The 23352-nt window shown below is 36.4% G+C and overlaps 1 protein-coding gene across 1 annotated transcript in view; it reads right to left on the bottom strand.

Moving 5' to 3' along the window:
• The window catches only part of LOC100773941 (low-density lipoprotein receptor-related protein 1B), a 1050824-nt gene that overhangs the window by 985623 nt on the left and 41849 nt on the right, over positions 1-23352 (bottom strand). The window contains exon 5 of the mRNA XM_035447074.1: positions 3603-3765. Coding sequence (XP_035302965.1) covers positions 3603-3765 — 163 coding nt within the window. The remainder of the gene's footprint in view (positions 1-3602; positions 3766-23352) is intronic.

Genomic DNA, 23352 nt, shown 5'->3' with positions numbered 1-23352 from the left:
CTGCATCCTTATTATCATATTCCATTAAACTTCTCAGATGTATGCAATTTTATACATAACATATTGGCATTCAGACTTGTTCTCTTCTTTTGAAGACACAGATCCTGAAGAGGCAGGATCCCCTACCCAGTTAATAACCATCAAATAATAACTTCCTATTCCCTGTTCTATTATTGACAAATACAGGCATCCTTTAAATGTAGCATAAAATTTACAGGTTTCATTTTTTTTTTGGCTTTTCAGTTTTGAAGGCTCCTATGTTATTTTGAAAATAATTATCACTTTTTAATGCTTTTCTCTTGTTTCTTAATAAGATTTAGGGGTTTTTTTCTGTTTGAGAATAGGGAAAATGGCATAGCATTGAGTGAGGGGAGAGAGTGGGGTATCTGGGATTTTTGAGGGAAGAGGAAATGATTATAATACATTGTATGAAAGAAATGTTACCAATAAAAAAGAAAATGGTAAACAAGAATAATTTTCTTCTATAACCTACATTAAAAGTACATTTCCAAAATCTTTGCATCCTTTGTAAGATACCATAACGTAAAAAGCTTTAAGAAAAGAACTTATGATTTAGCAATGCATGTGGATATTTCCCCCTCTCCATTCTCACACCCACAGCTGCTCTGCATTTCTCCTCCAATAACGTGAAACCATATTGCTTTCATTTCTTAGAGATATTTCATCATTCTTTTTTGTCTCATATTCCTGAATACCTTATTATAAAACATGTAGTCCACATGAAATAAGTCCTTTGAGGAGACTGGCCACTAGTAAGAGAATCTGCTAGAAATGAAACCTGGTCTATGATGGGGTAGAACATAGTTCTTAACTATTAAACAAGCAAAACCCTGGTAGCCACCTGAAAGACTGGCTGTTTTTGATGTTGGTTACACCATGACCTCTGTGCCAGCCTCCAAAACTAATGGCTCCTCAGCAAAAATTCATAGGTGCTTTGCAAGGAGCTGTTGCAAGGAAATATTGCTGAAAAATTTAAAGGTAAACCTTGAGAAATGTCTCTGAAAAATAGCCAGAAAAAAACAAGTTGAAGTAAGTAATTAAAAATTGAAGACAATATACAAACATCATTAGAAATATCTTTCTGGCATATTTTTTGTTGTTGTTGAGATTGGCTCCAGGTATAATAAGAATCCACAGAATATCAGCTTTCTGTAGCCAAACCTTAAAGAAGTAAAGACAAGAAAGAATAAAATTTGGAAGATAATGATGCTAAGCTTGTACCAGATGTGATGTGCAAGTGGAAAAGATTATGATAAGAGTCAAGTCACAGACATAGTAACAAGAGTGGTGTTCCTTCTACATGGTCTTTAGGACATAAAAGCATTCTGATTGTGTACTAAGCCTCCTCTGGTTAAGACACAAGTTTCTGGTCAGATGACTGATGTATTCTGATATTTGTGAACAAATCAAACACACTGAGGCAAAGAGATGTTTTTCTGCAAAATTAGAAATAAGGAAAATGTTAAAAGCATGACATTTCCCAGCTATAGATATTATCTTGAGAGCAAGTCATAGTATCAATGTAAGAGGACTCCCCTCCCATTTTTCCAGTTCCACTGCACTGTCAACCAAAGGCTATTCATACACAGGGCGGGGGGGGTGGGGTGGGGGGCTGAGCAGTGGCAAGTGTTCAGTGGCAAGCTCTTTCTGCTCACACACTTGCAGAACAATTCTTGCTTTGATATCTGTGATCATGACTGAAAATGGAGTTAGAGTCAGACCACGCAAAACATTTCCAGAGCACCTATTGTGACAAATGGCACACAGCAAAATTACATTTAAGCAGTTACAAACTCCCAAGGAACCCATCAGTGAATGTGAGCAAACATTGTGGGGCTTTCTACTCCTAATTCTGTTGACAAAATGACAAAATATGGTTCTTTCTCATAATGACAGGGAAAAATAAGTTGCCAGCAAACATAAAGCATGCTGTTGCTGAGAATGAGAAACAACATTCACACATGCTACATTTCAGTTGGCAACTTTACTGCAAGGAGTCAAAGCATATTTGTTTAAAGAAAGGCAAAAGATGTGGTGACTAGGAAAGAGGAATAGAGTAACTTCACCTCTCAACATTTAGATAGACAAGACTATCAGAAGGCTACTTTGCAATTCAGTTAGCACCGTCGGAGAAAAACTTGCAAGCACATACATTTCTAAAAAGGATGCCAAGAGAATGCCTTGAGCACATTTGTAAATCTCTAGTTCTTTCTTACTAGCCTTATTCAACCACCCAAACAAATCAGTTTAAATACAACTTCTTTTACTAATGCCTTTTGAAGCATCGCTGCAGTCAAGGAACCATCTGCTGCAAACACAAATAGAGCTTCATTCAAGAATTATGTTACACAGCCTTGCTCGCAAAATCCTTACGTGCAAGCTGTTCTTGTCAAAATCAGAACCATTGTGATGATGCATCTTAATATTCAATCAGACTTTAAGTAAAGAGTGACAAAAGTCCACATATGGATGGCAGCTGTTTCTTCAGTAAATATTTTCCCCTTTATTGAATGGAGGCTTATGGCAGTTTAGGGTAAGTTCCATAAGACATTTCAGCCGAACTGCCTGAGGACTATTGAAATGACAGTAAGAATAAAATTCCAGTTTTCAATATGCTACAATTTACATATTCAAAACCAGCAGTCCTTTCAACTAAAGCAGCACTCTATGTGATTGGTTCTGCAGTCTCCTTGGCTAATCCTGACTGGTGAGCAGGTGAATTTGGAAACTCTCTGCATCTTTGTTTTATCCCTTCTAATTACACTGCCATGTTTATAAAATAAAGGAAGTTTTTTGTATAGATTTTCCCAATAAACATTTGTGATCATATTTTAGCAAACAGTAAATATTTTTAAAAGATTAATGATTCTATTAGTTAAGAGAGAGTCTTATAAGGGCTCTTTTGAAACCAATAAAATGAATTAAAAAGTTAACAAATAAAAATAGATTCTGCTGAGTTCATTAATCCAACAATATTATTAAGCTAAAATATCAATATTTATTGGAAAAATAGTATGAACTAACAAAGACATCCTTAATGTTGGCATACCCTTGAATACACATTGTATTTTGTTTATAAAAACCTAACTGCTATGCTGACTCAGATAGATTAACAGTGTCTTTCAAGAAGCATTTGTGAAACTTGCTAACTCTAAGGTTCCCTGATGAGCATCAAAACTGAACTTGACACTCTGCTGAGGTTCTCTGGAGACCTCAAGCAATTTTCAGGTAAAGGGAAGTGTGTTGGTGTCTCAGACAAAGTCTGAAATGCTACACATTTTAGGACACAAATATTCAATAAGCTTCAAATGTTGACTATTAGCTTGTTTCTCTTCCTGCAATGCTAACACTAAAGGCTATGCTTCTTTATCCCCTGAGACAGGATTTCTCTGTGTAGCTTTGGAGCCTATCCTGGCACTATATCTGGAGTCCAGTTCGGCCTCCCGAGTGCAGTGATTAAAGGCCACCTGCATTTCTTTTAATGAAGTTAACTTCTTACTTCCTACAAAACCTCATGTGAGATTTTGATCCTTTTTATGGGAACTTTTCTAGACCAGGCATGCTGAAGGTGATGTTCTTACCCTGCGATGGGGTCTGCTGCTATGGCTTTAGGATTATGAAGCTCCAATTCTATCAGCGTGACACACACAGAGCCATTGTAATTACAAACAAAGATCCGGTCGCTGATGTGGTCCACAAAGTAGAGATTTCTGGTAATCCAGTCAATTGCCATTTGTTCCACATCTGAAAAACACATATGCAGTATAACTCAGTTACAGACACAAATTTCATTATCATAGCCAGAATACACAAGTCTACCAAGCCATCCTACAGGAGAGTTGAAACACAGGCTTTTTGTTAGGTAGTTAGTTGTGTCTTATTTTTGTCTGTTTTGTTTTCATTCAACTAAAAGGAATATTCAACAATGTGAAAATAAGTAACTGTAATATGTAAAATAATGTCTTCTTCATGGCTGTCTTTTATGCTATGTAAAAAACTGAAGACTGAAGTTGACTTAGAAAAAAGAAAGTTTCTAATCTTAAAATTTATGCATTAACATTTTAATATTCATCTGCATTTGTCAAAATATTTCATTTCATCCAATGAGTGTAAGAGGTTCAACGATAAAGCTAATTTGCAATAACAAGAGCATACTTTTTGTAAATATTTGTTCTTAGTCATCTATAAAAAAGGAAAAGTTAAGGAATTTCAAGGGAAGAGAGATTAAAAACCAGGTGGTATAAAGAGGAAAAGGGGAACAAGGGAACTTGAAGAAGTAAATTCACAGGGAATGGGAGGATAGGTAGAAAAGAATACAGGATAGAATAACTGCCATCAATGTCTATTGAAAATGCCATGGGGAAACCTTCTATGGATGAAGCAACCTAATATATGCAAACATGTACATACAAATATATACATAACTAAATTGGATCTGCCCTTTAATAGTAAGAAAAGGGCACTCTCAAAACAATACACTATAGAAAAGAATACAAAGCCTAGTGCTAAATATGGGTTACCTATTTTTGAGCTATTGGATAATGGGGTTCCATAAACCATCCAAACATTCCAGGTATTGCATTGCATTTAATGAAAAGCCCTTACTGCCAAAGACACCATATACCTGAATGATAGAACATCATGACATAAAGCTGGTACCAACCTGGATAGATTTCATTGCTCTGGAATGTTCTATGTAGACAATTGGGAGAAAAAAATGCTCAATGGTTTTGTTCACCTTTGAACACTGTTAAACAAAATAATGACTGATCTGACAATATACAACCACTGAAACAATAGTAGAATGAATGTTATGGGAGTAAACACATTTTTTATCATACTTAAAGCCAACACATAAGACAAGAGTCATACCTAGTACTACTAAAGAGTAGTACTAGCTACACTAGGTTTAGCCCAAAAATCTAGTGGCTAGCAAGGTCATAGGCAGTAGAAGATAAATAAATCCTATAATTTAGCTGCAGGGACATAGTAATAGACTCACCTACATTATTATCTTCATATCCATAAGTTCTCTCTTTATATGCATGAGATGTCTCAACCCTCATGAGAGAAGTTTGGTTTTGCAGCATAGGGTTTGAATAAAAATGATCTCCGTAGCCTCATTGGAAATTGGAACTATTAGGAGGTGTGGCCTTGTTGGAGTAGGTTTGGTCCTCTATGGACCAGTATGCACTGGAGTTGACCTTTGAGGTTTCAGGTGTTCAAGCCAGGCCCAGTGTTATTCTATCTTTGTCTGCCTGTTCTGACCTTGCTAGCACATGTTGGATTATCCAGACTATATACATATATGAGAGATTCGGGGGGGGGGCTCCACATCTGGTCAACAGCACAGAAAATAAGATGTTGTGAAGTGTCTGCTCTAAAATAGGCATCTAATTTACTTCTCTTTCTTTCAAGACTTTCAGGTCATTGTATAAGTGATCAGAACAATTTTAAGAGTCAGTGAATTGATATCTACAGCAAACTAGGTTTTGCTGAGCATAAAATGTCCATTGAGCAATGAATTGAGAGCACCTGTGAGTCCATGCACAAGGCCTATACAAAGACAGTCCAAAACTCAGCATGGATGGGACAGGAACTAAAGAAGATGCCTCCTAGTCTGATGGACTGTGGAAATATTATGGCTCCTTTCTAAGGCATATCAGTTTCTATAGGAATGTGATTCCTGAAAGGCTACCATGCTCTAGTAGGTACTATAGTATCTAGTAGGTATATACTATACACAGAAATATACAGAGGACAACTAATTGGACTCATAGGTTAAAATAACAGAGTACATCAAAGAAAAAAGGCATAAAGAGAGAGAGTAGAGAAATTGAGTAGGGTATGGGTTTGATCAATACACATTATATGCCTATAGACAATTTTCAAACAATAAAAACTAAAAAAGAATGGAAAAGATGTAGAAATGATAGGAAAAGAAAATTTTATGATACATTTGCCTACATTAAAGGTCTCAGAATTTTTAAATAAAGCTAACAAGGGATGACAGATTCCTTTATTAACATACTTGGCCACTGAAGAAAAAAGAAAAGTAAAATAAAGGCTTAAAATTTTTTATTCTCTGTATTCCAATACCGTGTCATACAACAAGGATGGAACTATGTCATATCTGTGTTATCTAATGAAGACCATCTTTTTCAAATATTAGCTTTTATTTCTGGGAAAATGAATCATCAATGCATTGTATTTTAGTTATTCATTTCAAATTAAAATAACTGATTGCTAATAGATACAATGAATAAACAGCCACATAAAATTATATGTGTTTTATTTGACCATTTTCTATTTTATAGTCCCATAGTTGTTACACTGTAGGTTGTAGTGTAGTTTATATTCTAGTGTATACCTGCAGTGTATAATTTGTAGTTATAGGAAAAATAATCTCAATGATATGTTATAATTTTATGAGGCATTAAGTGCTTATATCTATTCCACAATTCTCTTGTTAATATTTTTTAAAATGCTCATAAAAATGAATTAAATTAAAAATGAGCTGGAGATGATGCTCAGTTGGTACAATGCCACCTTTTAAAATGCAAAAGACTCTGGGTTCAGTCCCCAGAACTATGTAAGCCAGGCCTGATGATGCATGACTGTAATCATAGCACTGGGGATATGGGAGCAGTGTAAGATGCCTGGAAAGCTCAGGCCTTCAGGGTCTCAGCCCAGGACTTGGTCACCCCAATCACCAGGTGGAGTCAAAAGCTTGATGCAGACTGCACGAGGCTTTATTGTTGTTTAACGAGCTAACCCCATATTAGCTCGGGTCTTTCATCCATCCACCATGGTGGATGGCTACAAAAGACAGCTCGAACAGGCTGCCTAGAGATCTTGTAGGGCAGCATAAGGGGAGTGTCTAGGCATATGCACAGGCTCAGGATTGGTGTGCCTCCAGGCTTGGAGGGCTTGCCCTGTGTTGGTTGGTCAACTGGTTGTTATGGTCCATAGGCCCTCCCAGGGTGGTTGCTATGCTCTGCACGTCATTGCTGAGCAGAGCACTTGTCCGTAAAGTACAACCAGAGCTGTAAAGCATAGTGCCAATAGCTGCCTGGTCAGCTGTTTCTGTGGGTTTCCCCAACATGGTCTTGACCCCTTTGTTCTTTACTCCTTCCTCTCCACAACTAGACTCCAGGAGTTAGGTCAAGGGCCCTGGTATTTTATCACAGCAACAGAAAAGTAAACTAGGAAAGCAACCTCTTCAGGTTTGATATTCAAAGCTGAAGAAATTTGGGGAACAAGAGTGCTCTCTGACATGAATTGAGGCAGGTCATCAGACGCTGAAGTGAGAGGTTCAATGTATATTTCCTCTAGAAAGGACTCTTAGATGGTTTTAATTACTAGGATTTTACACTTTGCTATCTTTAGTGCACAAACATGACATCATGTCTTCCCATGACTTTCCTCATCCCAGCAACCTAGTATGAAAATATTCATGTCTTCATTTCCTCTGATGGCTTCTCTGTTGTTTAAACAGATGTGTGTGCTTTTCTCTGTGTATTTCTCCTTTGCTGCTCAGATTGGCTTGTGTTCTGCACTTGAGAATCTCAGCCACACAAAGGAAATTTTTGCTTTGTTGACTTAAGTTCTGCCCCAAAATATCACACATTTTACAAAGATGATTAACTGATTAGTATATCAACGATAGTGAGAACTGGGAAATTGCATGTTTAGAACAAATGATCTTGGGGTATCTTAGCCTTTAAGTAGTCACTTACTACCAACTTCTGATTTTACTAAAGTCCATATGACTGTTAGATAAATGATTTTGGATGTGCACATCCACACTCTCAAAAACTAAGACAGTTATCAGCAGCAGCTGTAGCCTATAGTATACATCTCTCCATTTTGCTATAATCTAACTGCTGTTTGTTTCCAATAATGTATTGGAAAAGTGCCCTGATTTTAACTATACTTGTTCTGTTACAATTAAACTCCATGGAAATGTAAATGGATTGTAATAATTGGGATAATTTGAATTTTTGTTCCTGGGAGATAGCTATTTATGCTTTGCTACAGAATAAACTCTGCCCTTTTCCATTTTAAGTAAGAGTTTTGGTTTTCTATGTTTATACCTTCCCCAGTAAAAGCCTCCTTCTGTAATCTGAGTCTAAGCATTTTTCCTACTTTAGGCTTCAAAACTCTTTGTCAGAAAGGCCATGTCCATGAATGGTATTCTCTCAGCAGAGAGGCTAACACTGACATACATGCCATGACAGAATTATATTTTACAATGGTAGATTTCTAGAATAAAAAGAAGAGAGACAGTAGCAATTTTGTGGGAATTCCTACCATGTCGTACAAGGATAAACAGAAAATAGATTTTGCAAGTCATTGGACATATATTTTCAGGTCATCAGTGATACTCCCACTCACACTATATAGCTTTTATGAAAAAATAAACATTTAAACATCCCTTAAACTATCAGAAACCTTGTTTTTCCTCTGATAGTCCCATACTCAGGATATTAAAAAAAATCTCAATTATTTTTGTGTTCAAGAAATCTGGGACTGTAGGTTGTACTGGGATTGGGTGTGCTTTTGCATGATTCTATCACCCACAGGCCAGAAACTTTGATTTGAGATCAGATAAATGCGTGTCCCATCCATCCACCCATCCTTTATGCTGTGAAGCTGGTGACTTCAGTAATTGCTAATGCAGTTTTGGACAAAAGAGATGCTGAATGGAAGCATCCACACCTGTCTGTAATTCATCATTTCCCAAAGATTCTCTACTCTGGAAGAATAGGTGCTGTTACCTAACACCTAACACTCTCGAAGCAGTGAGATTTCAGTGAAAAAGTATAATTAACAGAATGCTTAGTAATTGTGAGAATTGGTTTAGTTGCTTTATATATGGTTAGGTTTCCTTCTGTCTTTATTGTAATTTGTACTGAAATTAGAGAGTTTGGGAAATTAGACATAACCTTTAGGCAAAAAAGTTATCAAATAAAGATATACAGGAAATACTGGCTATCAGAAAATGAGAAAGTATCATGTGTTTTGAAGGAAAGGATACTAGAAGGCCTCAGAAGCAAAGATTCTCTTTCTCCCTTTCTTGGCGTTTCACAAAAATTAGTCACAGAGGTAGAACTACTTTTCTGAAGGTAAATCATAAAGGGGAATCTTGGTTTCTGAGGAAATCCATAAAGGGATGGAGAGTGGTGTAATTTCATTTCAACTTTTTTTAAAAACCTCAAGATATTACTCAAATATTCCACACCTCTGTGTACAGACCCAAGTTAAAAAGAAGTACTCTGACTTAACTTTTCTTTTACTAGGTCATTAGTACTTCACTACAGAAGAATCCTGTCTCCAGCTGGCAGGAGGGAATGTTACAAAGAAAGGGCAAGGAGACTCTGGACAGACGGCTCTCACTGAGTGCCCCTCCCAACCTTTAACTACTATAGCATCCCCTGTTGTCTAATTCCAGGTCAAGATCAAACTAAGGAGCACAGAAGAAGACATTTTAGAAGTTTGCTATCACAGTGTCTCCCTTTGTTGTTGTTTGAGGCAGTCTCATGGAGTTAACTAGCCTGGTCTCGGGGAGTGCTGGGATTGGTGGTTTGTGCTACCATATCCAACTTGTTACTAGATTTCTGAAAATTCTCATTCCATAGAAAGTAGAGTAAATACATTGGTTTTCATAAAATTAAAATCAAAACCACATGGAGATTCTATTTCACATTAAGAAGATCAATAACAACAAATGCAGATGGGGAAATGGGGAAAACTCTGTTAATGTTGATAAAATTAGCACATAAACTTTGAAAATTAATATGAGAAATCCTCAAAAAGTTATGTGTGAGAGAGGGAGGGAAACAAGGAGGAAGGAAGGAAGGGGGAGGAAGGGAAGGACGGATAAATGAACACATGGCCCAGCTATGTAACTCCAGAGAATATACTTAAAGTGTGTTAATAGAGCACAGAGATAACTGCACATTGTTCCTGTAGTGGTACCATTCACAGGAACCATGTCATGGAGTCAGCACAGGTGTCTAACAACAGGAGTAGGAAAGTGCTATTCAAACATTTATGGAGGCTTTATGTCCAGCCATCCAAAGAACAAAATCATACTTGATGAAAATATTTAGAACTTGAATTACCATAATAAGTGAAATAAGCAAGATTCAGAAAGAAAAAATACCATGCCTTCATCTTTCTCAAAACTAGAATTCCAATGAAGTTATTCATAGAGAGGTTATAAGAATAATTTGGAGGAGGAAATTGTGAGACTGTTTGCACTCATGTCAAAAGATAGAAGTCAAACTTATGAATTGTTAAGCCTATCACTTTGTTTTAAGATTTATAAGATTTATCCTATTTTTCCATCTCTCTCTCTCTTTCTCTCTCTCTCTCTCTCTCTCTCTCTCTCTGTGTGTGTGTGTGTGTGTGTGTGTGTGTGTGTGTGTGTGTGTGTTGTGGTATGTTGTTGTGATTGCATGTTGTATATGTCCAAGAAGACCACACACTTCACAGCTTCTGGAGCTAGAGTTATAGGTGGGTGTGAGTGACCAGACATAGGCAATAGGAATCTAACTTCATTCCTCTGGAAATGCAGTACACACTGTTAGCTATCTACGTTATCTGTGCTAGTTTGAATGTTATTGGCCCCCATAAAATCATAGGGAGAGGCACTATTAGGAGCTGTGGCTTTATTGGAATAGGTAAGGCCATGATGGAGCAAGTATGTTATCAAGGGTGTAGGCTTTGAGGTTTCATATACGCCTATGCTGAAGGTGGGTTAAAGGAAGTCCATGAACACTTGAATAAAGAATTAACAAATATTTATTTGGGGAGCACCCACACAATGATGGTAAATACCTGGAAGTGGTCATCTGCTCCTGGAGACACAGTGTCTGTCCTGCAGGATGCTCAGACCACAACCCAAGAAAGAGCTCCAATGAGGCCCCCCTCTTCTTCCTTATAAGGGGTCATGTCTGAACATTGAAGTCATACCCTAAGGTGTGGACATTACCTCAAGTCTATTGGCAGAACAAGAAGCCACTAGACGGCACCATGCCCAATGTCTCAGCCCACCTATGTTTTCTTCTGATCAAGATGTAGCCAGCACCATGTGTGTCTACATGCTGCCATGCTCTCAACCATTATGATAATGGACTGAGCCTCTGAACTGTAAGCTGCCACCTCAATTAAATGATTTATTTTATAAGATTTGCCATGACCATGATGTCTCTTCACAGCAATAGGAACACTAACTAAGAGACCATCATTCTAGCCCCTCTATTACTTCTTGAAAGTGTAGTGTATTTTCTTCTTACCACTACATTGCAACAACTCAGCCTTACTATAAAGCAAGGTATTTACATAGAATGGAACTCCAGTCTAAAGAATAAAATCATCTCTGATTGTAGGCAAGAATATCTACTCCAAACATAAAACATTGTTTGAAAGCCTGCAAGAGACCTGCAGCCCTGCCCTTTCCCACTCATTACACTCTACTTTTACACAAATACTTTGGTCCATTCCTAAAAGGTCTGCACATGAACAAAGAAAATATTCCCTTCACCTTTCCAGAAAGGAAGTACTCTGGAATCCCTCAATTAGTGTCCATACTCTTCTCTTTATAAGTTTTTACCATGCCCAATTACAGTCTTGACATTAAAGTTTATGTAGGGATAAGTAGGCACTGGAGGATCAGAATGGGAGGAGTCAAATTTCCAAGCACAGGCCTTTTCATTAGTCAGAAGATTTTCAAGTGAGTACTTTTTCAATGAGCAATGGGAAAATCCAAGTATTTTGCAACTATCTAGAAAATGTAAGTCAACCACAGTAAACAAAGTATGATATTTATACTAGAGCCAAGAAAGAGAGCAAGTCCATTATCAATAGTAGATGCAGTGAGCTATGTCTCGTCTTGTCCACACATGCCCACTGAACCCACTCCATAAATGAGCATAATATGCCCTTCTGCAAACAGTGCTGGACACAATGCTTTTAGCTGGGTTCCCACACATGCCCCTGTCCTCACAGACAGTGTAATTCAGGCATACAACTTCCCTTAAGGACTCATATGAAATGAACATGTCCTATATAGCTTTATTTTTGACAATTTGTTACAAGCCATGGTTATCTGGGTAAAGGAAACTCAGTCTAGAAAATGCCCCCACTACATTACCTGTAGACAAGGCTGTAGGGAATATTCTTTATTCTTGATTGATATAGGAGGGCACCGCCTGCTCTAGGTGGTGCCAGTCATGGGAAATTATCCTGGTGGCCTAAGTAAGATTGAGGAAGCCATGGATAATAAGTCAGTAAGCAACATTCCTCTTGCTTCCTGATTTCAGGATTCTACCTTAGAATCCTGAGAAACTCTACCCTAATTTCTCACCGGTTTGCTGCCACTTATGAGTTGTAAGATAAAATAAACCCACTCTTCCTCAAATTACTCCCCCCATGTTTTTTATCACAGTAACTAAAAACAAACTAAGAGAGGTGGAATCTGTTTTTACTCCCATGGTGTTCTGTGTAGTGAGATGTCCACTTCAGCTGTACTGCTCTTTAATCCTCTGTGACAGCTGCAAGGAATTGTGGCTGCATATAACCCTTCATACTTTCTTATTTTGTGGCTAGGTAGACATGACTCTTCCTAGGTTTACTTTATCCTAATGTGCAATCTTTTTCTGGTTCTTTATTTACTTCTTTGTCTTCAAAGATGGTCTAACATCAATCCCCTTATCCAAGTTATTTTAAGTTACTAGGAACATTCATTGTGCTCTGGTTCAGTTTCAATTTCTGACATCACAGAGACATGTAACTTTCTGGTGCATGAGAGGTAGGTTTGCAGATGGATTTTGCCCAAAGTAAGCATTTAAATGATCCTCATACCCAAAATATCTCATTCTCCCCTCCCCACTCTCTTTTCCTTCTCTTCTACCCCCTTTTCTCTCCTCTCTCATCCCTCCCTTGCCACTCCCCTGCTCTCTTCTTTCCTCCTTCCTCCTTTCTCCCTTTCCCTTCTCGTCGGTCCACTTTCCCTCTCTCCTTCCCCCATCTCCTCTTTTGTTCTTCTGTGTTTCTACCAGCTTGGTAACACATTAACTCTGAACTATTTCTTTCTCCAGAATAGTAGAAATAATATGAACATTTTAAAAGACAGATAATTTTTCCAGAAAGCATATTCAGTATTACATTTTTAATTTGCTAAAATAGAAGAAATTTGATTAACAGGTTAAGGACAAAGATAAGATACAACTCAGTATCTACAAAGATGCCTGTTCCACTTTGCAGAACAAACATTTATCTGCCTTATTACATTTGTCTAATTTGTTCTTTCATCAACTAAAGATCATTTAAATTGTATTTCCTTGTTTCCTAAAAATGATTCTTATTTTGGTAACATGTATTGTATATATGTGTTTTATATTTAATATGTATAAATATGTTTTCTGAGACAGGATTTCTTTATGTAACAAACCTGGATATTCTGGAACTTGATCTCTAGATAAGGCTGCCTTCAAACTCACATAGATCTGCCTGCCTCTGCATTCCAAGTGTTGGGACTAAAAGCATGTGACATCATGCTCAGCCATTTATCATTTTTTTAACTATCAAAAATCATTAAGAACTATTCTATTTATCTTGAAAATAGCTGAATAGGTTGACCACCCACTTTCAGAAACACAAAATAAATGTAAACAATATTTTAAATGTGAAAGAATAATACACAGAAAGCATTTTGAAATGTAGAGTTACATGCACAAAAATATAATCATGCTTTCAAGTTGCAAATAATTTCCCCCTTGCAGAAAAGATAAACCTTGATTTCACACCTTCATTGTCTTTGATGGGCATCAATCATATCACATCATCATCATGCCAATATTTTAATTACACATTATATGTTAATGTTGATAATTTAACAGTCTATTCATTGTAGATTAAATCAAATATATATTCAAGAGACATGAGATAATGTGATAATTCAACACTGACTAAAAATGTTGTTTCTGATTTCCACCCATATAATAAGATAAGTCATATACTACCTGAATTGTTAGTATGTGACTCAAACATTTTACGTTTTCTAAAATTGTAACATGATGTGATGAGTTGAATTATATGTGCTTCATATTATATTCCGCATTATCTCAGTAAGTAATTACATTTGGAGGTATGGTCTCTAAAGAGGTAATTATGTGAAAGGCTGTGTGGAGACAATATATGCATATACCAGCATGTACTAAGCCCAGATTTCCTGAGGCATTCCATTTGTGGAACTTTCTAGACTCCATTTCCATTGTTTGAGCCATAATTTATATTCTATTGTGATTAGTGCATCAAATTAAAAAAATACCCAAGTAATGTTTGAGAGAGCACTTCATGCTTTAAAATTATTGAGAACAAAAGCAAACCATGGTGAAAAAACTCATTAAAGAGATGTTGATACAGCCTGTCAATGACCTGGTAGACCACTGTCAAATAGACTCATCTAAGAGCTAATGTATTCCTCTGGTAAATAAACAGTTGACTCAGGTTTTTTTTTTTTCAGTCACATAATAAGACTTATTCTTTCTGAGTATAGATAGTAATTTATAGCTTGATAAATTAAAAATAGTTTCCAGAAGGCAGAAAAGATAAACCCAAAGTTCATACTTTCATCATCTTTGATGGGCATCCATTATACATGTAGTTTGAATAAGAATGGTCCCCAGAGGCTGATATATTTCAATGATTAGTCATCAGGGAGTGACACTAATTAGAAGAGTTAAGATTTGTGGCTTCCTTGAGGTAGGTGTGGAGGAAATGTTTCACTAGATGTGGACTTTGCGGTTTCAGAAGCTCAAAACAAACCCAGTGGCTATCTCTTACTGTTGACTATGAATCTGATATAGAACTCACAGCTCCTTCTCCATCACCATGTCTGCCTGTGTGTTACCATGCTCCCTACTACAATGATAATGGACTAGACCTCTAAAACTGTAAGCCAGCCCCAATTAATTTTTTTCCTTTGTAAAATTTGCTATGGACATGGTGTCACTTAACAGCAATAGAACACCAAGATAATGCATTAACATAAGTCAAGTTGCCAATACTCTGTAAATTATCTATTGACATGTATTAATGATTGATGCTTAGTTTTGCTACATGATCTCTAATGAAGTAGAAATGACAACTACACAATTTGTTAGCACAGTTTGCTAACAGCCCCTGTGTCAATCTAAATGAACATTAAAATGTAAGCATCTTTTTCAGAAGGTAGTTTCAATGTTGCTGTTTATTTCAATATAGAAATGTTTAAAAGAAAGCTCAAATAAGGAATTATGGTTTTTAGTCAACTATTCGAAATTTACAAATATTAAAATAACTTATAAAGAAATTACTAAGAATCTGGCATATCATTGTTTAAGGGATAGCTCAGTGGTTTTAAATACTTCTTTTTGCAGAGAGCTTGTGTTCAATTCCCAGCACCCACATCTCCACTCACAAGCATCAATAACTGCATTTCCAGGGGATCTGATGCTCCATACAAAACATTAACACACATACTATAAAATAATTAAATCTAAAAGAGTAAATCTAAGTGAAAATAACGAATTATGGGTATTAAACAAAATATTTTTCCAGACATATTGAGTTAAAAAGCCATTAGTGCTATCATGCTGATGCAATCACCATATTTTATTCAGTTCAATCTTCCAACTCTAATTAAAGATTAGTAACAACCATGAAAGTGGTTGTCCTCAAGAGAAGGTAATGAGGGTAAATACTATGATCAGCACATGACAGAGATATATGAAAATGTCATAACAGACTTATTAATCAGCATAATTTATTTTTTGCTTGAAAACAAAATAAAATTATAGAAACTCACTGTCCTGTCCTTATATTTAATAAAAGATCAGGTTTGGAAAATTCTGATGCCTTCATTTGGGAATCTAACTATGAGTTGCACACGGTGGCATGCGATAAATATTCCACAGATCACAGTTGCTTCCCAGAAGGAACTAAATGATTGTACTTTAATTTACAAATTTGTAACTGCTCATGATATCCCTACAGTAGAGGGTTTAAAAAACAAAATCAGTAAGTTGACTGCAGAAAAGGTAAATATTTGGTAATATTGATAATTGGTGAATAATGCCCATAAATTTTTTGATACAAGATGATTTCTTTCATTTAATGATTAAAAGGATGGTTCATTATGTTCTTGAATAGAACATTTCTCTAGATGCCCTTTAACAGACATATATTTCTTTTGAGACAGTGTCTCAATGTGTAGTTCTGGATCTCCTGGAACTCTCTATTCAGAACATGTTAGGCTCAGATGCAGAGAGTCTACCTTTGTCTGCCTCTTGAGTGCTGGGATTAAAGGCCAGCCAGACTATTGAACAGAATTTGATAGCAATAGCAAAGTCACACACAAAGAAGATTCAGGAATACTTTGTAATTTCGTTTTGTGATTCTTGGGGTCCTCTTTCCAGTAGCTACACTTTGAGGTCAATGTCACTAACTCACAGGAGCATGCTTGGAAGCTGGCTTCATGGTACCAGAGAAGAACTGAATATCTGCCTGCTGCACATCTCAGTTTCAGCCTCTTAAGTTATTTCGGCACTCAGTCACCAACATGAATTTTTCATGCACCAAAACTTCCATAGCTGTATTTACTAGTTTAAAACTATGGGTTTTTTTTTGGGGGGGGGGAATTTGTTATATAAGTAACATTGTCACATTTCTGCAAATTTTAGATCTTGTTGACTTTTCAGAATCTAGCCTTCAGCATAATTGTTTGGTTCTTTTAAATTACCCATTGTATAGTCTTAATGCTTAAACCACAAAAATACACCCAATAAATGTTTACAAATGAACCTCAATGAATGTAAACATATTCCGTCTTGAATAATTTTTGTAATTGTAAACTATTTCTGCATGCCTATAATCCCAGCACTTGGGAAATGGAGACAGGTGGATCTCTATGAGTTTGAGATCAGTCTGGTCTGCAAAGCTAGTCCAAAGAAAGTCAAGGATACACAAAGAAACCTTTTCTCAAAATACTGTTAACAACAAAAACAATAATAATAAAAATAATAATGTGTTTATGTAACTATACCCATGCAAATTTTTGTTGATTAATGAGAAAATTTATTATGGTTGTACTTCCTTAAGAACATGTCTTTTTAAGGGTTACTCAGTGTATGCTGAACGGTTTTTTTTAAGAAGACATTGTTCCAAAATTCAATAAAAAATGTCTAAAATTATTTCTCAAATAGAAAACCATTTCATCATTCTACGCTATTGTTTTCACTTTTGGCATCCTTCCAGCTCTCTGGCATCCTACTCTGGAATTTGTACAGGCTTTTCTGTCCTGGAGATCTAGGGCATCTTCTTTTCTCTAGGTCAGGCATTTCCTGCTGTGGAGGTGAGGTAGAGACCCTAAACTCCACGTTATTCTTACAATAGGCAATTCCTTTATTATGAGTCTTCTTTCTTGCCCCCACCTTCAGAAATGCCCAGAGTCTTTGGGGGTCATTTTAATTTTACATGGCACCTGCACTAACTTTGCAAAGTCGAGGAATGTTAATCCTGCCCATTTATATTTTCATAACCTGCATTTTGTTTTCTAAAATTGTGTGTATGCAAGCACACTCATACATTCATTCTAATTTTTTCATTAAAAATACCAATATCTCCTCCTTGCCCTTCTCCTGCCTCCCCCATCCAACTTCCCATCTATTCTTCAGAGGGGGTAAGGCCTTCCTTGGGCAGTCAACAAAGTCTGGCATACCAAGTTGAGGCAGGACCAAGACTCTCCCCCATATCAAGGCTGAGCTATGTATCCCACCATAGGGAGGGGGATCCAAAAAGTCACTTCATGTACCTGGGATATGTCCTGTTCCCAATGCCAAGTGCCTGCTCCCAAAAGATCAATGCACATGACTGTCACCCACATTCAGAGGGCCTAGTTCAGACCCATTCAGGTTCCCCAAGGTTTATTCATCTCCATTCTAAATGTATGGATTCTTCGCTTTCATGGATATCCCTGTACCACAGGCCTCGCTAGTGCCCACAGAGGACTTCAGATCCTCTGAAACTAGAGCCACAAAAAGCTGTGAGTAGCCATGTGGCTTCTCAGAATGGAAACCGTGTCCTCTGGAAGAGCAGCCAGTGTTCTTAAACGCTGAGCCATCTTTGCACTCTGCACACACACACACACACACACACACACACACACACACACACACACACCACCTTCATTCTATTGGCAGCATTCGGAGAAAAATCTGTGTGTATAGCTTTAATCATGGAAGTGATATGAATATTTATTAATTGAAAAATGTCAGTCTGGCTGATCTGTGGGTAAAAGAACATGAAAGCAGATGGCTCAAGAGGCAGGGGTGGTGTTTTCAAGGAGGGTCAGTGCAATCGTGAAGTTATGTAAGCTGTACCTCACACGTTCTCTTAGTCATGTTGCATATGGGGTTTCACTGTAAATGCCACACAGAATAAGCTGAGAAACAAAGTACAATTTTCTGAAGACTTCATAGAAAACCAGAAAATTCCCAGTACAGATAATATCTAGCCAGTTTTCTATTCTTGTTGCATATTATGAGTATTTCAATTGTATGTTATATTTATTCAACACTTGTGTGTCAGTCACCAAAGTTAAATGCAATAAGTTTGCAAAGAAACATAGTCTACCTTGAGTATCTCCACCGATTTAAGAAGTAATTTAACATTTAAATTTTATACAATTTTTGTTACAATATTTGAAAATGTTCAGTAACTGATAAGATGATAAAAAACATTCATTTTTATATGACATTTTAAGCTTTATCAGAAAGTATACACTCAATTCATCTCTAAGTAGTGTGACACAAAGTGAGTTGAGCGAAGAGAGGCTCTGTGATATTGACACAACTATTAAAAGGCTAGGTTAATCTGAGTGTACTTAGGGCCAAGAGGAGCAGACTTAGTGGCTCAGCATAGAGCATTTCTACCACCTCTGCCACTGAAAGATGATTGTCTACTTCTGGGCTCTAATGTCAATTCTTAAATGTATAGTTTGTTATTAAAATGCACATTGGATATATTTGATTATGAATAGTCAAAAAGGCCCATCTGCAACCTGTGCATTGACTTACAGAAAACCACAAAAAGATGCTTCTGTTGGCAATAGAGAGACAATAGTGGGAAGCACCACTGTTCTTGCTTTGTGATTGGAGGAAGGTGTATATTAGATGACTGGGCTTTTGACCTTTTCCCACATCTCTGTCTTCTCTGTCTCCCAATTGAATCCTCTAAAATATGTGCCAAGACAATGCTGCTTTTTGTTATGAATATGTTTCAGAGTAGAGGCCAGGGTCATTCCATTCGCACAGTAGTCAACATACTTTATACATAGATGGCATTTTTCTCTCAAGGGAGATATTACATATGGATTTGACTCATAAATAAACAATATTAATTTTTCTTTGTATTTGTATTGTTCCTTAGTATTCTCCATTTTCAGTCCATTGAAAATGGAGACTTTTATATGATTTTATATTACAAACGATTACTCCCCATGTGTATTATTCCCTCTGTTTCACTATTATCCAATTATCTTCTTTCCTCCTAATCACAGATAGCACCTCTTCTTCTCATTTTTCTCCTTTAAAAAAATTGTATCATTAGGATTATGTGCCAGAGAATAATTCTTGTAACTAAGTTACATTTCAATCTCCTGGTCTTTGAGCCCCTGGACTACTGAGCACCTTAGGCTTGCCTTGCATTCAATTCATAGCCCAGGATCATTTCAGTCTCTCCATCTTCCTGTCTCGTGTGAAGATCTGGGGCTAGAGGAATGTGTCTTCATAGCCTACTAAAACTCTCTTGTCTGATTCATTTTCTGAAGACATTATCTGTGCATACTATAAGACAGCTTCATTCTAGGCTCTAATTCTGTGTTGTAAATTGTTGAAATGTCATTAAAATAATTTGCCAAACATTCAGAGAAATAATTATAAACACAAATTATATGATGACTCTAAGGAAGGAATCTGCCTTTTGGCAATTAGGAAACTATTGCAGTTGATTGCCAGTGAAGAAAACCCTAACTGATAGGTGCCGAGGAGTTTTTGCCTTCACAAATGCTTTAAAAGTAAATTAGCATCAGTAAAAATATCCAAGTTTTTTTTTCCATTTTCATTAGTTCTTTGAAAATTTTGAACCTATTTTGACCACATTCACCATCCACAACTCTTCTAGAGTAACCTCTTATTTCCCACCCTATAACTGTGCTCATTTCTTTTTGTTTTTTAATATCTCAAGACCAATTTGTGCTGCTCAAATATTCATGGATGTGCTGTCTTCCATTGGAGTTTAGTCAGCTCCCCTGTGATACACTCTTAGAGAAAAGTCTCCTCTCTTCTCACAGCAGCTTACAATTGTTGTCACTTCTTGGCTATGGATAGGAATGTTCCCAAATCTTCTCTCCATCCTAAGCTTTGATATGGCTCAGTCTTGCACAGGTTTTGTGAGCTCTGTCAGAACCATGTGAGTTCACATCTGCTATGTCCAGAGATGTTACCTTAAATTTGTCCAATACCTCTGGCGCTTATCCTCTTTCTATCGACTCTTCTGCAGTGATTCCCAAGACTTGAAAGCAGAAGTGTAGCATACATTTTCTCTTTAGAACTGAACATTCTTTAGTTTCTCTTGTTTTCTGTACTTTATCCAGGTGTGGATCTCTCTGTTAAACACCATCTACTTTAAATAAAAGTGTCTTAGATGAGAGTTGAGATATGAATTCTTTGAGTATAAAATAAGGCAACAGGAATTGGTTTAACACTATGCCATTTAGAATCACAATAGTGGTAGCTTATGTCTATGTCCTGTCTGGTCATTGGTTCTGGTCCAAATAATGATGTTAGGTATGGGTTCAATCTTGTGGTCCAAGACAAATCCAACAAAAATGTGGCTGGTTACTCCAATGATTTTTATGCCATTTTTGCACTGTTGGACATGCCTTGCCAGACCAGCTATTGTAGTTGGAAGGGTTCACAAGTGAGTATGATTCATGGCTACTTTTATCCTGTGACACTTGTATATTACCTTATAGCATTACAAAAGTAGCTAATAAGATGAAGTTTCCATATATATCCTAGCTTCAAACCAATATGTTTTTTTTTCTGAAATATGTTGTGCCGCTAGCAATAAGATCTTAGTATCAAGTTCTAGATTGTAAACAAGAGGAATCACAATAGACTATAATGTTTCAGGGCCAAGAGCTTCCTATGGGAACTCAATGGACAACAACTCAAAGAAATAATCGGTTACTAGGACTGGGATTTTGCTAGTTTACCTCTTATTGTTTTATTTATTAACTTTTAGTAGGGGTATTGTTACCCTACTACAAATTCACTCAAATTTTACCTTGCATGTGTGTGTGTGTGTGTGTGTGTGTGTGCACTTCTACATTAGTAGGTTTTATTTGTTTTTTTTTGAAAATTCATTAATTTTATATATCCCTCCATAGAGCTCTTCCTCTAACTTTTGTCCCCCACCCCAGTTTAACCCTTCCTATTTCATTATTCGTATTTAACCTTTCATGCCAGTTAATTTTATTAAACATTATTATCTCATTTTTAAATGAAAGCATTATAGAGAATTTATTTTATAGAATTCTTGCTATGAATACAAATGAGGAACTAAATTACTTAGCCAGATCATTTGAGTTTCATTTTGTCTTCACGATTTCAATGAAATTTTGTTTTACTCTCAAATCTCGGTCTATATTTTCAGTTTCCAAAATACCAGTCCTATATTTAAATCTCTAATTGTACCATGCCATAGTTTAGATAAAACTCAGTCTTGGAAAAAGTCCATGGTCCAAAGCATCTCATTTTTCTCATATTTTCCTTGTTCACTTTATTTCAGTCATGCTTGCCTTGTGTACATCTCCTTGAACCAGCAAAGAATGCATCGTCATTAGGATATCTTTACTTGCTGTTGATGACAAAATTACACTTGATTTATCAATGGTTGTGCTCTGTTGTCATTCAAAAATATGTTCAATTATCAGTTCTCAGAAAAACCTCCTTCTACAAATAAATATTTATAAAACCAGTCATACCTGCAAGTTAGCAAATGCACATATACACAAATCACACTCATTCACAAACACACACTGTTACAGTCCCTATCTGTCTGTATGCCATTGCCTCAATTTTATTTTTTCTATAATATTCACCAATAACTAATTAGTTATTTATTTGTGTGCTATAACCTTGCCTTAGAATGTAAGACCTAGAGGATCAGGCATCCTGTGTATCTTACATCCAATGCCCAGATATGATTATGGCTCATAGAAGAAGCAGTACCTGTGACTACACATTAGTATTTTGCCCCTCTTCTTTGTTCATCCATTCATGTAAAATCAGCTGCAATTCTTTTATCAACTGAAATATTTTCATTACTTTCTCATGAATTCAAATTTAATGTGTCACTAGGATTTTACCTAGTTAATGCAAATAAGCAGTTTGGTGAAAGGACAATTAGGCAGATCACAGTTTGCAGGTGCATACTCAGGGGGAATATGACAGTGAGTGATGATAGTTGAACGTAACAATATGAAAGAGTAATGATAGCTCATGTGCATGAATGTATAAGAGGGAATAAGAAGTAAAAAAAAAAAAAAAAAAATCGGGTAGTATCCAGACAAAGTGTCCTGAAGATAACGCCCTGCCACATGGGTGCACTAAAGCACCATATCCTGACTTCTGTGCTCCACAAGCCAAGTATTCCCTATCTGTCCTCACAATAAGAGATCATGTGTCTCCAGCTCCTGTTTGACTGAGTAAGGAATTCCAGACATGAGTGTGCTTTTCCCTTGACACTATTGATTTATATTGACTACTTCTTTCTGCATATGTTACAATACGTTAGAAAATCTGTGACTCATAGTCTTCCCTTCAAAGAGAGTGCTGATGAAGGCATTGTTACATTATTATTATTGTTATTATTATTATTCCATTTTAAATTATCCATGTAATTATGACATTCACAATATAATACAGTAAACGGCTATATCATTACAATTGTTTTTTTCCATTTGTCGTACCTCTTAACTCACCCAAGTTATGAACTCAATCTGAATCATAACAATCAGAAAGTGGGATGTATTTCCACTGGCTATTGTTATGAGCATAAAGTAGCTGAAGAAAAGATGGAACTGATCCATACTTAGTGGAATGATTCTTATGAAAAGAATTTAATTAGTTCCATGGTATCAGTTTCACTTAGTCAAAAAACAGGAGCTCTAAGCACAAAACACAATGGCCAAATAAATATTTATAAGATGATCCCTTA

Source organism: Cricetulus griseus, chromosome 6, assembly GCF_003668045.3.
Source record: "Cricetulus griseus strain 17A/GY chromosome 6, alternate assembly CriGri-PICRH-1.0, whole genome shotgun sequence".
NCBI lineage: Eukaryota > Metazoa > Chordata > Mammalia > Rodentia > Cricetidae > Cricetulus > Cricetulus griseus.
This window is presented reverse-complemented; position numbering and strand designations above follow the sequence as displayed.